This window comes from Cydia pomonella, unplaced genomic scaffold, assembly GCF_033807575.1.
Source record: "Cydia pomonella isolate Wapato2018A unplaced genomic scaffold, ilCydPomo1 PGA_scaffold_159, whole genome shotgun sequence".
In the NCBI taxonomy this organism is placed as follows: domain Eukaryota; kingdom Metazoa; phylum Arthropoda; class Insecta; order Lepidoptera; family Tortricidae; genus Cydia; species Cydia pomonella.
Window position 1 is genome coordinate 128,290 of NW_026907801.1, and position 15,494 is coordinate 143,783.

Consider the following 15,494-nt stretch of genomic DNA (forward strand, 5'->3'; position numbering starts at 1 on the left):
GTGTTTTAAGGTACTAACAAAACCACTAACAAAAGTAATAATGTAGTGCAATTTTCAGGCGACGGACATGACGGTGCGCGGCGCGCCGCACAAGAACTACGGCCACAAGCGGCGACGCGCCACCAAGCCGGCGTCCTCCACCACCTCCACCTCCAACTCCAACTCCAACTCGGGCTCCACGGAGGACGCCCGGGACACCTCGCCACAGGTATATACTACATTGAACAAGAACTACGGCCACAAGCGGCGACGCGCCACCAAGCCGGCGTCCTCCACCACCTCCACCTCCAACTCCAACTCGGGCTCCACGGAGGACGCCCGGGACACCTCGCCACAGGTATATACTACATTGAACAAGAACTACGGCCACAAGCGGCGACGCGCCACCAAGCCGGCGTCCTCCACCACCTCCACCTCCAACTCCAACTCGGGCTCCACGGAGGACGCCCGGGACACCTCGCCACAGGTATATACTACATTGAACAAGAACTACGGCCACAAGCGGCGACGCGCCACCAAGCCGGCGTCCTCCACCACCTCCACCTCCAACTCCAACTCGGGCTCCACGGAGGACGCCCGGGACACCTCGCCACAGGTATATACTACATTGAACAAGAACTACGGCCACAAGCGGCGACGCGCCACCAAGCCGGCGTCCTCCACCACCTCCACCTCCAACTCCAACTCGGGCTCCACGGAGGACGCCCGGGACACCTCGCCACAGGTATATACTACATTGAACAAGAACTACGGCCACAAGCGGCGACGCGCCACCAAGCCGGCGTCCTCCACCACCTCCACCTCCAACTCCAACTCGGGCTCCACGGAGGACGCCCGGGACACCTCGCCACAGGTATATACTACATTGAACAAGAACTACGGCCACAAGCGGCGACGCGCCACCAAGCCGGCGTCCTCCACCACCTCCACCTCCAACTCCAACTCGGGCTCCACGGAGGACGCCCGGGACACCTCGCCACAGGTATATACTACATTGAACAAGAACTACGGCCACAAGCGGCGACGCGCTACCAAGCCGGCGTCCTCCACCACCTCCACCTCCAACTCCAACTCGGGCTCCACGGAGGACGCCCGGGACACCTCGCCACAGGTATATAATACATTGAACAAGAACTACGGCCACAAGCGGCGACGCGCCACCAAGCCGGCGTCCTCCACCACCTCCACCTCCAACTCCAACTCGGGCTCCACGGAGGACGCCCGGGACACCTCGCCACAGGTATATACTACATTGAACAAGAACTACGGCCACTAGCGGCGACGCGCCACCAAGCCGGCGTCCTCCACCACCTCCACCTCCAACTCCCACTCGGGCTCCACGGAGGACGCCCGGGACACCTCGCCACAGGTATATACTACATTGAACAAGAACTACGGCCACAAGCGGCGACGCGCCACCAAGCCGGCGTCCTCCACCACCTCCACCTCCAACTCCAACTCGGGCTCCACGGAGGACGCCCGGGACACCTCGCCACAGGTATATACTACATTGAACAAGAACTACGGCCACAAGCGGCGACGCGCCACCAAGCCGGCGTCCTCCACCACCTCCACCTCCAACTCCAACTCGGGCTCCACGGAGGACGCCCGGGACACCTCGCCACAGGTATATACTACATTGAACAAGAACTACGGCCACAAGCGGCGACGCGCCACCAAGCCGGCGTCCTCCACCACCTCCACCTCCAACTCCAACTCGGGCTCCACGGAGGACGCCCGGGACACCTCGCCACAGGTATATACTACATTGAACAAGAACTACGGCCACTAGCGGCGACACGCCACCAAGCCGGAACCCTCCACCACCTCCACCTCCTACTCGGGCTCCACGGAGGACATTAAGACATTATAGAATTTCCCTTAGCATAAGTCGTATCATACATACGACATTGGTTTTCAGGGCAGGTTAACTATTAATTGAAGTAGGTACCCATAAATTCACTGCAGGTATCTATGTATGTGTCCGCTTAGTTGTTAGAAATTTTTTGTTGGGTTACAATACTTTTTAAGCTTGTGCTTAAAATAGGTATAATATAAATGAACTTTGCCCAAATACGCCAGCTGCATTTTGCCACGCTGAATAACCTAAAGATAATTTTCTGGATCAGATGAAAACCTGGGGTCGCAGCCCCTCAAGCAGCGCCCTATTGACCTGTAAACAATAGTCATCGTCATACAGCAGAGCACCAAAATTAATATAAAGTAATTGTTCTACAGGACACGTCGAGCGAGTCTCCCCACCAGCACTACGAGAAGCCGCTGGCGCCGCCCGCGCAGTACGTGCCCGTGTTCGCGCTCAACTCGCTCGGTCAGTACCCGCCTGCTACTACTACCTGAGTTACTGATAGCAGAAGAGTTGTAGACTATTGTAGAGTAAAATAAGAAAAATATGAATCAGTCCAAAATAGATTTGAGCAACCATCTAACAGTAAAATCGTGCTAAGTCAACCAGAAGTATCAGGGACAGCTGCCTGTTCTAGTACCTACCTATATTTATAAAAATACAGCTGAAGTAGGTTATGCTTTACGGCGTCACCTGAATTGTCGAACGGTGCGTGGTGTTTGATAATCTAATTATTGTATATAGTACGAGTACGGTTGTATACTGTAGAGGTGCGTCTCTGTCTAGCGAATGCCTCGCCATTCAGAGGGGCTACCGCGAACCACGTTCGACAGGTTGCCTCCCTGTCAGACTTACGTACGAATTTACAAGTGCGACAGAGAGGCAACACGTCGAACGTGGTTCGCGGTAGGCCCTCAGATTACGCAACTGAAACCTACCTATGGCAAACATGCGTTTGTTAGATTTTGACGCACCTTTCCACTTTTGACATCACGATTTTAGTAGTGCGTTTGCGATGTTTATACATTTAATAAAACGGGACGTAATCGCGTATAATTAAGTTTTAAAATTTACCTCTCACGTTTTGCGGACGGCATTGTCCTCGTGGTCTCGGGGAAAGACGGCTAAAGTTGACGTCAACATCTTCCAGTTCGAAAAACTCGCGCAGTTAAAAAATGTCGATATCAACTTTAGTCGGTATTTCTCCACGAGAATTAAGCCCCGTTTTAGAATTAATAAATTTATTAGTGTTCGTTAGTAAGTTTTGATTTCAAATTTCTTCTCCTATAGCTATAGAGACATTAACATGTATAGTCTGAGTGCAGGCAAGTACTACGTGCCGCTGAGCGTGGACTACTCGTGCCTGGCGCGGCACCTGGGCCCCTACGACGTGCTGGACGCGCGCGCCGCGCAGCTGGCCGCGCCGCTGCACCCCGTCACCATCCACGTGGACTTCCAGCCCTGCCTCAACTACCACGTCAAGCGCGAGCCGCACGAGCGCGACTGGCGCCCGGTCTGAGCGGCCGAGCCTTCCTGCCCCACTACACTACAGCTGTCGCTGGTGGGTTTATCTGTTGACTAACAATTAAGAAAGCTAAGACGAGATCCGCCAGTCAATTACTTTGAGAAACGCGAACGTTGCGACTCCGAAGCGCCTCACGCGGTATTATGATGGTTTGAACGGCCGAACTTCGTCTACCAAACTGAGCGTCTTACGGGTGATACCTATAGAGGTACCGCTGAAAATGGTGATTGAGTTATTTCTACTTGTTGGATAAAAACGCAAGGCATGTGAAATTGAATTTTCATAAACAATACAGCTGTTAACTGGCAGACAACTATGTTATATTACGCCAGAGTGACCGCAAAATCCATTAGTCATGCTGAGAGAAAATAACGCAAAGCAATGGTCACAGACTATAAGGTCGCATCAAGACCAAGAACGGCAACAACAGTGGCTTGGAGAGAAAACGAAAGAACCACTAAACACAATCACGTCATCATTCGCTTGCCCTTATCCCATACATTCGGCGCAGCATGTCTTTTTCTTCCATACCTCTCTCTCGCCCACCTCCAAATACAACCACAATCATATTCAATTAAACTTGCTGAACCTGCGAAGTTCAATACATACTCCATACCTATGTAACGCGCTCAACACGAGATTATTGATTACAGTATAAATGCAGTGCTTGGAAAACAAATAGACGCTTATGTAGACGATAAAGTGACGGTCTAGTGCAAAGACGATTTTAAGTTTAACGGTAGCGGATTTAAGTAATTTAAGAATTTTTATCTATTTTTATTCGGTTTAGTGTTAAAGTGACTTTGGGGACAAAGTGTTGAGACAAAAGGGATGGGAGTAATATAGTGTAAGTACATATCGATGACAATAATCGATGATCGGTTCGTGGAATATTAAAGTTTAAGTTTTGACGAATAGCAGTCGCTTTACAGAACCACTCAGGGCTATAACCGCGAAAATCGAAGTTCGTCGATTGCGGGCATCGACCTCTGTCACTCTAATTACGTGTTAGTGAGAGTAAAAGAGAAAGATCCCCGCAATTTGCGAATTTCGGTTTTCGCGGTAGGCCCCCTGTTTCACAAAACTTGTAACGCTTCGTAACCATACCAGTGTATGTCTGACCTGCAAAGACGCATCGATGCGTATCTCAAATTTTAAATTAAGCTAACAATACCGACCTACTTATTTAAAAAGGATCGAAACATCTCGCGAGTCGACGATATCATTATTGATATTTTAACCTAAAACTTAAAAAGTAACATACCCAATGTTAAAATAGTTTTTTCCACTATAATATTTTTATCTTCTGATTATCATATGTCATGCGAAACGATGAGTCTTTGCAGTCTTTAAGATGCTGTCCCTGATTATTATACTTGAATTTCATAATAATATTTGTATTAAGAAGTGGTGAAACGGGTTTTAAAATTAAATGTTATTTTAACAGATTGTTATAAATGCAAGTACTGTGTACCTTTTTAAAGTAACTATATCATGGTATATTTCAATTGGTAATTGCAATGTACTTATAAGAAACACTGACTGTACCAACTTCCAATGTTAAATGTTTGGAAAAATTTATACGTAAATATTTTAGAATTGTTGTTTAAGTAAGTGTCATGTTAATATTTATTGTTAATATTAACTCATTCCAAAACAGATATGCTATTTTATTTACCTTTGGTATGTTTGTCTAGAAATAGAAAACGCGTGACAGCTTTCATTGGCAATATGCCTCTGCCCAAGCTGTAATTTTATAAGCTTTTAAGGAAGAATTTCATTAAAATGTTACATTATTAAGGGCTTTACTTTGTTTGCATATTAATTGGTTCCATTGTGTAACCATTTAAATGTATGGCTCTAAGATCATAACATAAAGGAATCGACTTATTGTGGACGAATTAAGATCTAAGTTAAGGCCTTATAATATCTACAAATATATGTACTTCACACATTTAAATATAGGTAAGGTGTATACGGGTAATTCCGAAAAAAAAAAACACTTTAAAAGGGGCGGATAATTCCGAAAACGGACTCTTATTACAACGGAATATGAGCGATTTTTAAATAATTTTCGGTATTTCCCAATTTCTGGAACTACCCGAATATACCTTAGAAGTAAAGTTAATGATTCTAGTTCTTAGTTATGGCTGTGAACCAACGGTAGTAGTCAAAGAGCGTTATTTTATATGACAAATAATTTGTTGCAATTGGATATAGGCGATTAATTAAAATTACACAAAGTACACGTTTTTTTTATTACAGGAAGAGACTAATTATTTATTAAGCTGATACTCTGTTGTCATCTTGTTGAATTTCGAGATAACATTTTGACGGTATTATTAAAAGTAGAGATATATAATATTATATTAGGTATATTGTTATCTCGTTGTACGGGCATTTTCAGAAAAAAGTGTACCATGTAAGTACTTTGTTTTAAACCTAACAAATTTTGGTTTATTTCTATTCCGAATCTCGAACACTATCGATTTAAGCAATAAAAATGTCTCCCACATTTAATTATCAGTTTTGTAACGCAGTTAACCATACATGTTATATGGACAATGAAACTTGTATAATAAATTTTTGTATGGAAAATTAAGGATAAGATGTTTTTGACTCTGACTATAATTAATAGGTACATACTCACCCCACTTTTGTAGAACTGCAAATATTTTGTTTAGCCTGATTGCAACAATGAATTTGTTTTTATCTATATTTTAAGAATAATTCATTATATGGATATTTTTATATGTGTACGAGCATCTACCACAAACTACTGAACTAATATGTACGTTTTAAGCCAGGCCTATTACTGTTAACGCCATGTTTTTACTCTCCCAGAGCGCTCACTAGATGGCGTGCGTGACGGTGTTAACTGTTAAGTGAAGGGCAAACTTAAATCTGAGCGACTCTACAGAAATTGAGGTGCATTATCAGTCCTTATTACATTCTAAGCGTCTACCGCGAACCACGTTCGACGTGTTGCGTCTCTGTCGCACTTGTAAATTCGTACGTAAGTGTGACAGGGAGGCAACACATCGCCTTTGAACGCCATTCTTAATGTGGGGCGCGTCATAGTGAACCTTATCTGAGTGCACGAAGATTGTTATTGGGCTGTAGGCGCGCGGGTCAGTTGACGTCTTAGGGTTTGGGTTATAGGGTTTGTCCTTCACTGAACATGTTCCACGACTTCCACGAGTGTACGCTCTAAGACTGAGTTGTTAATCATAACAGAGTAAAGATGGATGTACTAAGTAGTTAGGAAATACGTGTCAAATGTATATTCGATGTTGAGTTGATTGTAATAGATATTTTTGTAAATACAGTTAAGAATTATACGTTAATATTTTACGATAAATTATGTGTTTGCTTGCAATTCGAGCCCTTTTTAGAAACACGTTGCTGCTTTGCTGAAAAAAGTAGCCAAAAAATGAAATTAAAAAGTGATTTGTGCACAAGCCCTTTACATATTTGAAGCCATCTACTTAAGACGAAAGTGGAGGCCTCGCGCGAAATCACCTTTTCATACAAACGTAGTCCTCATTTTCCTCTCTGGATATTAACATTATTGAAAATATTTTGACACAATTTGTTGCATATCAATCACAGCTAATACAGCTATGCCCCAATGTTTGATATTTTTCTAATTTTTTATTATTAAAGGAGTTAGAAGCATTTCAAATTTTGTATGAAATCTGTTTTTCACCCCTAATTTTAATAATAATACAAAAATGTAAAAAGTCAAACGTAGGGGCATAGCTATGGTAAATATACATCAAAATATGTTAAAAAAAAAACAAAATGTCAATATCCAGAGAGGAAGACGGGGACTACTTGTGCATCGAGAATCGGCCGTCCTCTTTCCTCTTAATGAATTGTTTATTTGTATAAAACTTATAACTGACCGAGCGCTAATGAAGAAGCTTGGGCGAAAATGTTTTCGTGTGTCCGGATATTCTCCTCTACAGGTCGCATATTTCTCAACCGATTCTCGTGAAATGTTGTGAGTAGGTTCGGTAGTTAGATATTGTGCAGTTTCGTTTTTTGGAAATGTTCAAATTGGTAGAAATTGATATAAAGGACTTAGTGCCAGTACGGTATATGGCGGTCATTGTGAGTACGATGTGATGACTCAAAAAAATAAGTATATTTTATATTTAATTTTATGAAGCTTATCGCGAGGGCTACAGAGGTCTCTTTTGTACCACTAATAGAGGTAATTCAGTGGCAAAGTGTCGGGACCGCAGCATGCGTCCCAGTTATAGAGTTATCTCACTTACCCAGGTCCCACTTAACCAAGTTTCACCGTAGTAATAAGTAGTATGAGCGCTATGGTTAAACGTTTTAAACTAAATCTTAATACTTATTAGCTATTCTTATTAAGCTACTATAAAACTTTAAAAAAAATCATGTATGGTACTCTCAGCTTCTTTATTTCTGTACCAAAAGTCCCTTTCCAAGTGATTTTACAACACCTGTGCTGGCCTGCCATTTGCATCCGCCAGAAGGCTGGATAAAGTTCATCAATAAAAGTATGGTACCTACTGCAAAGGTTGTGCATTAGTCTCTTTACTTTGACTTGCGCTTTGTTTAGGTAAGTACAGGGGCGTAGCTACCGCCGTATCTGCCGTATCAATTATACGGGGCCCCCGGGCCACGGGGGCCCCCAACGTGCGTTTTTGTGAGAAATCTTTACCCTTCCTAAGGGCCCCCAAACAAATTTTTATACGGGGCCCCGCCAAGGCTCGCTACGCCACTGGGTAAGTACTTACATACTTTTGAGTGCCAGGTATCAGGGCGGCTACCGGGAAATTCGAAATTCGTCAATTGCGGGCATTTTTCTCTGTCACTCTGTCTCAATTACGTCTTATTAAGAGTAAGAGAAAGATCCCCGCAATTTGCGAATTTCGGTTTTCGCGGTAGGCCCCCAGAGGACCTACCGCGAACCACGTGCGACGTGTTGCCTCTCTGTCGCACTAGTAAATTCTTACGTAAGTGTGACAGGGAGGCAACACGTCGAACGTGGTTCGCGGTAAGCCCTCTGGTCCCTACATAACCCAGCTTATCATACCAGCCCAGCCCACAAGTACCTAATCGTATTCGTTATCTATACTATTTTTCAAACAGGAAGGGTACGCTGACAGAATAATGAACAATTTGATAAAATTTGGCGTTTTAAGCTTGTTACGGAGATGACACCTGTCACCGTACTCATAGTGTTTGAAAGATATAGTGGCGGTGAATGCAAAATAAAATACTTCACTTTCGTATATTTTGAATATACTTACATTCATACAGAATGGGTTAATTGGGGTTACCATTTAGATAAAACCTACAAAATATTGACGGATTCTATAATAGGAAGCTCTTTTTTTAGAGAGTTCCGTAGCCAAATGGCAAAAAAACGGAACCCTTATAGATTCGTCATGGCCGTCTGTCTGTCCGATTATGTCACAGCCACTTTTTTCCGAAACTATAAGAGCTATACCTACTGTTCAAACTTGTTTCAGCGTAGTCTCGTAAAAACAGATTTAGACTTAAAGGACTCCTACCAACACTACTCTGACACCAACTGATACTTACTGATACTCGAAGTACTTACATAAAATTGATTACTCGGGTGTTTTTTATACCATGACTGGCAGCATATGATCCACTTCTCAGTAAGCTGACATCGAAGATTGTTGAATAAAGATGCTCAAGGTATTTCGTCTGGGCTGCTAAAATATGTAGACACCAAAAATATATTAAAGAATGCACTATCTATATATATATATATTAAACACGAAGATAGAGTCAGACCACGATAAGTTGGCAGCGATTTTGAGTGCAAGTGTTATTTTAAACGTCAAACATCTATGAAATTATGACGTTTACTTAAAACAGCACACCCTTGCACAGGTTGGGCTATCAAAATCGCTGCTAACTTAGCTTGGTCCGACTCTCAAGTTCCCGATTCTTATTTCGTCGTATTCTGACGTACACAACTGTACGTGACGTACGTAAATCCGGCAATATAAGAATCCGACGAATCGGGAACTAATCGGCGCGAAGGGCGACTATGTGTGCTGTCGTTAACTTTCCAAAATTGCGAAAATTCCTCCAGGAAGCAAATCCGTTACTTCTCATATTTTTGTATACGAGTCGAAATTTTCCACTCCCAAACTGAAAGTTTCCTTTTTTCTGTGAAATCCTGTAATTTTAAAGAACCTTTCGCAATTTGCACATAGCATTTAAAGGAAAAAGGAAAGGCGAGATTCAAACGAAGATTTTATGTAATTAATTATCATAACATCTTTTATTCTATATTATTATTTTAAATTTTACATGCTTAGTTCAAACATTAAGAAAGAAATAATAATATTTAACATCTGGATAATATACAGCTCTATTTTATGATCACTTAGTGAATAAAAAAATTATATTAATATATTGCAAAATATTCCATTGTTAATCGCAACACGCTACAGAAACGATACGGGCTGGGAGCACAAAAGGATTGCGGTATGGCAAACTAGAGGGCGCATTTCGTTTTACAATAACAAAATATAGCTTTTCACTTACATATTACCCGCTACTATGTACATAAACGCTCTACCGATGATAATAGCTTCCGTGATTATCACAAACATTGTATCTAAAACCCTACGTGTCTTGATTATGCGACGGTCCGCGGCGGACGGCCTCTATATTACAACCTCGTCTCGCACAATACTGATAAAATCACTTTACAAGTGACAGTTCGCAGTTTGGACGTAGAAGGTAGTTGAAATTATTTGTTACAAATGCCGTTTTAATTAGAAATATGCTTTTACTAACCAGAGGATCTAGCCAAGAAGACATTCGTTGACAGAAAAAGCTAAACTATAGAAATACTCATGTGACTTTTCGTAGCATTTCGCATCCCGGTTTAGTTTTTCTATTAATTTTGTCGATGTCCGGTGGTCATCTTGGCTAGACCCCTGGAGTGTAGATTTGAACGCTCAGCTCAAATAATTTCAACCACATTGTAAAATAACCATTTTCATTTACTTTTCACAAAAATTAAAACTGGTGGTTATTTCACTTCAACAGTCCGACACAATAAGCAGTATGTTGTAGTCTAATAAACAACCAGATCGAAATATTTACAAGCTCATTTCATCTAAGGACAATTTACCTATTTAGATTATTGATCTAAAATTGATTGTATCACAAAAGATATACAAAAAAGCTATAATTCGTTATACAAAACAAAAATATAAAGCATTAAAATCAAATATTATTTACGAATCCATCTTGAAAGCTGCTAAAATTATAATTGTAACCTTTAGGTGAAATATTGCAACATAACGACTTAGATATAATTATGCATTAAAACCGAATTGCTATTAAGTAGCCCGTGAGACGCCAGGCGGTTTGTGAAGGTAGCGTCTAAAATTATAACCAAGTAAATAAACAATCATAAAATTGAACACAATTTTGTCCGGTGCGACTTAGCGTCGCTCACGAGAACTGGCAATTAAGCTGCATTGGAATAAATATTGAATAAATGTTTAAAAACTTGTCTGAAATGGACAGGTGTAACGAGACAGAATAGGGGAACATAATTCAATTATTGGCACCTCTATTGAAAGCATTTTAACAATTCTGTCAAAAAGTAGTCTAGTTGCCAATAAATGAATTTACCCTAGTTTATGTAAGTTAAAATTAAATCAGCATAGTTTGTGTACCGGGTGCTGCAGTGCCTTCAAAATTAATAAACCTAACGGAACTTACAGTTCGTGCTGTTGAACTGATGTCTATGCCCGTGCGCTTTCAGATACACGGTTGGTATGGATCGATGGGGATATGCCATTAATAAACATAATCATTATGCGTATAAAATATGTGTTTTTCTAAGGAACTCTTTTGAGAACTTGTACATATTTAAGATAATATGTGATAAAACAAGCAAATACATAAACCAATATGGAAATATCAAGCCTATCATGACACGAAAAAATGTGATGTGTGTGTACTAAATATACGAAACGAAATAACTAATATGCTTAAATATAACACTGGAAGCGCACAGACTAGACAGCCATCTATAAATGCTGTATTTGAGAAATCATTGGCTATTCCTATTTATCCCCGCTTTTCTTTATGCTAAAAAAGTTCACCGGTATTTACCGGTATTCACATAAAATAGTTTACCGGTATTTACCGGCGAAATGGGGACTAATAGTAACCACCCTGAATCATAGCACTGGCCTAAATAAAGATAAAAATTCAAATCACATTCTTAATTATTCTGCTTATCAAGAACGCGGGTACTACTCTAACATCCAGATTAGGGGGATACTAAAATCTTAAGTTTATCGAACACGAAAAGCACACGTTTCGTCATTGAGCAACTGTGAGGGATGGAGTCGCACGACTGGGCGCTTGCACGTAGCTGCTACATTACACAGGCTTAGGCGGTAAGAACAACTGCTTTATAGCCATTTTTGTGAAATGTATCTATTTTATTGTAATCGCAAAACGACTGAAGAGAGTTTAACTCTCCTAGGAAGTAGGTAATATAATTCGAAATACATAAGACATGTCAGGCACGATTTTCCGTACCTCCACGAGAAAAAGTAAATAGGTTCAGCCGTATCCGAACAGGACCACACGTAAAAACACGCGCCTCCTAATTATTGGAAATAAAATCCGTTGTTAAGTTTTAGAACCGGCCAAAAATAGAGTCGGACCAAGACAAGTCTGCAACGATTTTTATATCACACGCAGTGCAAGTGTTACTTTAAACGTCAAACTTCTTTGAAATTATGACGTATTAATAACACTTGCACCGCGTGCTATCAAAATCGTTGCACATATCTTGGTCTGACTGTAGTCTTTTGTATTTGTAGCATATTGGACCACCTGTGCCACTACGGAAACTTAACTAAACTGCAACCTCATCTCTCGTTGGCTCGTCTATCGTACGTTTATTAAATTATTAGGCCACATATCATCTCATACATCTTATTTCATAATTCTATGTTACAATGAATCAAATAAATGGGGTTCTGTTATCAGATCTCCTTATAGTGTGTAGTAGGGCTAAATACCTGACCATGACAACCAAGTATTGCTATTGCTATTTCCGCTACAAGTCCGCAATTGGCGAGGTTACCCTACGAGATTTTTAAATGCGTATTTTCGAGGAGAGTAAAAAAAGAAATAATAAAAGAATTACGCTGTTCCTGTCTATTTTTTTAACAGGTTTATAATTAGAGTGTTTAACTGTGTTATGTGTAAATGCAACGTTTTAGCCTATTAACGAATAAAATATTTTGCAAATGTTTAAGTCACTGGGTTTAGTGTCGCACAACATTTACTCGTTGTCATCGCGATTATTGTATAGTGTATGTATGTATGAATAGTGATGATCTCGCAGCCATAGTTTGGACCACATACATATATAAATAAAAATCTCTACAACATAATTATTTCTGCAAGGTGCATGCTCGAAATTTTAGCATAAGTGGTTATTCTTAGGAGTTTCCTATATATTTTGAACAAACTTTGTTTTTTTTTTTGCTGTTCCACTTCTTTGAAGGAGAAATGTCTGTCTGTGAAATGTAGCGGAGAAATCGGGAATATGTAATCGCCGTCTAAACTGTAGCTGCGTGACTTATATGAGTTTGGGGAAGCATGAGCATAGTTTTGGTTACGACCCTTCTTATTTAAAAAATAGCTAAACAGAAGTTTTGTGATTATAATCAAAACGGAGGGTGAAGGGAATATACTGCGATCTATGTTCTCAATGCTTGTTGTAGCGTATGACAAAAAGACTCAGAGGATGGCCTGTTATAGAAATGACATAAAACTACCACAAAAATGCATGTTTGATACATTAAAATACGATAAATGGTTTTAAAGTAGATGGCTAGTTGATGGAGGGTAGATTTAGTTTTTTTTTTTCTGCCAACAAACTGTACTGCAGTTTGGCAGATTAGTAGTTTAAGGCTTTTTGTAATCTTCTTTTGATTCAAATAAATAAAAAAAAAAAAAAAAGAGTGGTTGTCCAAGGGAAAACCGTAACCATAGCAACGAGTGACACAAAAAAGTTGTTCCACCCTTTCACGTTACACCACGGAGAAAAATAGTTAATCTTTTCCTGTCGTTTTTATATTTCTGCCTAAACGTTGATTATGATTGAAGGAAACATAACACGAAAACTATGCCCGCTTCCAAATCTTATTATACAACATGAAATTTTTACCGATTATCCTACAGACCTACAAAATCATTTAAAAATCACGGCTTATTTTATTAAAATTGTATCTATAGAGTTTATAATTGGCTATTTAACACTCAATTGAATATGTACAAAGTTCCCCTAATTGCAAGATAAAAACATCATGTTGTATAGACACAGTACTTACGGGGGGTTGCAGTCGGTGTGACATCGTTTTGCTAAAATTATTTTAAAATAGATTGCTGAAATGAACCCAAAATAGTGCTGTCAAAACAGCGTCTTACGAGACGGTTTTTTCACGCGGATAGATTAAAAAGTATCACGTCAAATCGTCTTCAATTTATTTGATCAAATCGTCTTCAAATCATTTATTTGTCATCATTGTGTAACGAAAGTTACCCTAAAGTACGACTAATTTTCGTGGCACATTAATCAAATAAACTGTAGACGTAATACAAAGCTCGTTCCGTCCATATATTTTCTAATAGATTGGCTAGTTTTTGTAAAAATACTACAAAAATCCCTATTTTGTCAGCAAGATTTTTGTTCAACTTCAGCACTCTATCTCAGTATGTCTCTTATAATTCGGCCACTATACGATCGCTTCGATGAGACGAATAACTTCTATTTACTATAAATAGCTATTGTTAAATCTTATTCACTGCGTGTATGCACCTTGTCTTGTGTACAATAAGGGCTAAAATTCACTGATCAAGTGTATGCCATGATTCTCTGAATATGGCAGTGAAGGCATAGTTGCTTATGAAGTTATAGAAGCAAATCATTGCTGTACGGCTTTTTAGTCGAAACAAGTGAGCCTATACGAGTAAACTTAAAATATATGTCATATTTTAATAATTTAGGGTTAACTTTTGAACGCAATATATTTGCTAGTATCTCAAAGCTTCAAATGTAAATAGCCTAAAAAAGGCATTTGCCTATTAGAATATAAGCATTCTTTAACCTTTTGAACGTTTATGTCATAAACACAAACATCACTCAAACGCCAAGATCTCGAGCGCAAGCGGGCTAATGTAAACCTTACTCGAGAGTGTGAAGGTTACTTTGACAGCGTACGTCATGACACATAGTTGTCCTTGGCGGTGTGGACACGACTAGTAACGACGCCTTTAGGAGTTCTTGGCGTTCAAAACGTTAATTGGTAAATACCAATTAAGGAATGCTTATTTTTGTACTAGCTGTGCTCGCGTCTCTGCTCTTGTGGGATATGGTTTGTTATTAGCCCTCCTGCCTCCTAGTAGGGGGGGTAGTTTCCTAAAATAAGTAGCGCCTACGTACATCCCCAATTCCCTACCAAAACGAAGACATGAGCATCCTATATTTGCATCAAAATTGGTTAAATTGTAAATAGGTGACAGAGATACAGACGCTTACATTCGCATGTATTATATTAATAGGGATTTGCTACAAAACTGTGCTAGAGTAGTATGTGCGTCTCGAAAAATTATGCTAAAAACTAGTCAGTAATTTTACTAGTTACTGAGAGTGATGCCCGCAAATACAAACTTATATGAGGCGATGCATTTATCTTTACAAATGGCGGACTTAAAGCCATTCACCAGTCAACCATTGGATCAAACAGAAACTTGTTGCTACACATGTTGACTATTTTGCCGTTTGCAATAATTTGCATCGATAACGTGGGTGTGGATCGGAGCTAGCTGCCTCAACTTCGTGGTGCGGGACCAGATGCCCAGAACCTTGATCATGGGACGATGAAATCAAAATGGAACGTGCCATGTTATACAACATGTACAATAACGTTACATAACTCGGATGGTTACTTTTTTACTTACTAATAATAATACAGTCACACATAACCTTGAACAAACACACTACAGTCAACCATGATAACTTTTCACCAACCGTCT

General features: G+C 40.3%; 2 protein-coding genes across 2 annotated transcripts in view; both read left to right on the forward strand.

Annotated features, from left to right (window-relative positions):
- LOC133533351 (uncharacterized) overlaps positions 1-1,297 on the forward strand; it is a 41,524-nt gene extending 40,227 nt beyond the window's left edge. The window contains exon 7 of the mRNA XM_061872308.1: positions 59-1,297. Coding sequence (XP_061728292.1) covers positions 59-1,276 — 1,218 coding nt within the window. The 3' untranslated portion in view covers positions 1,277-1,297. The remainder of the gene's footprint in view (positions 1-58) is intronic.
- LOC133533363 (transcription factor cwo-like) lies at positions 1,280-6,750 on the forward strand (the record flags this gene model as incomplete). Its single annotated transcript, XM_061872327.1, has 3 exons — positions 1,280-1,756; positions 2,239-2,329; positions 3,190-6,750. Coding segments are annotated over 3 exons (762 nt in total), but the record flags the coding sequence as incomplete, so codon positions are not given.
- Between the last annotated feature and the right edge of the window lie 8,744 nt (positions 6,751-15,494).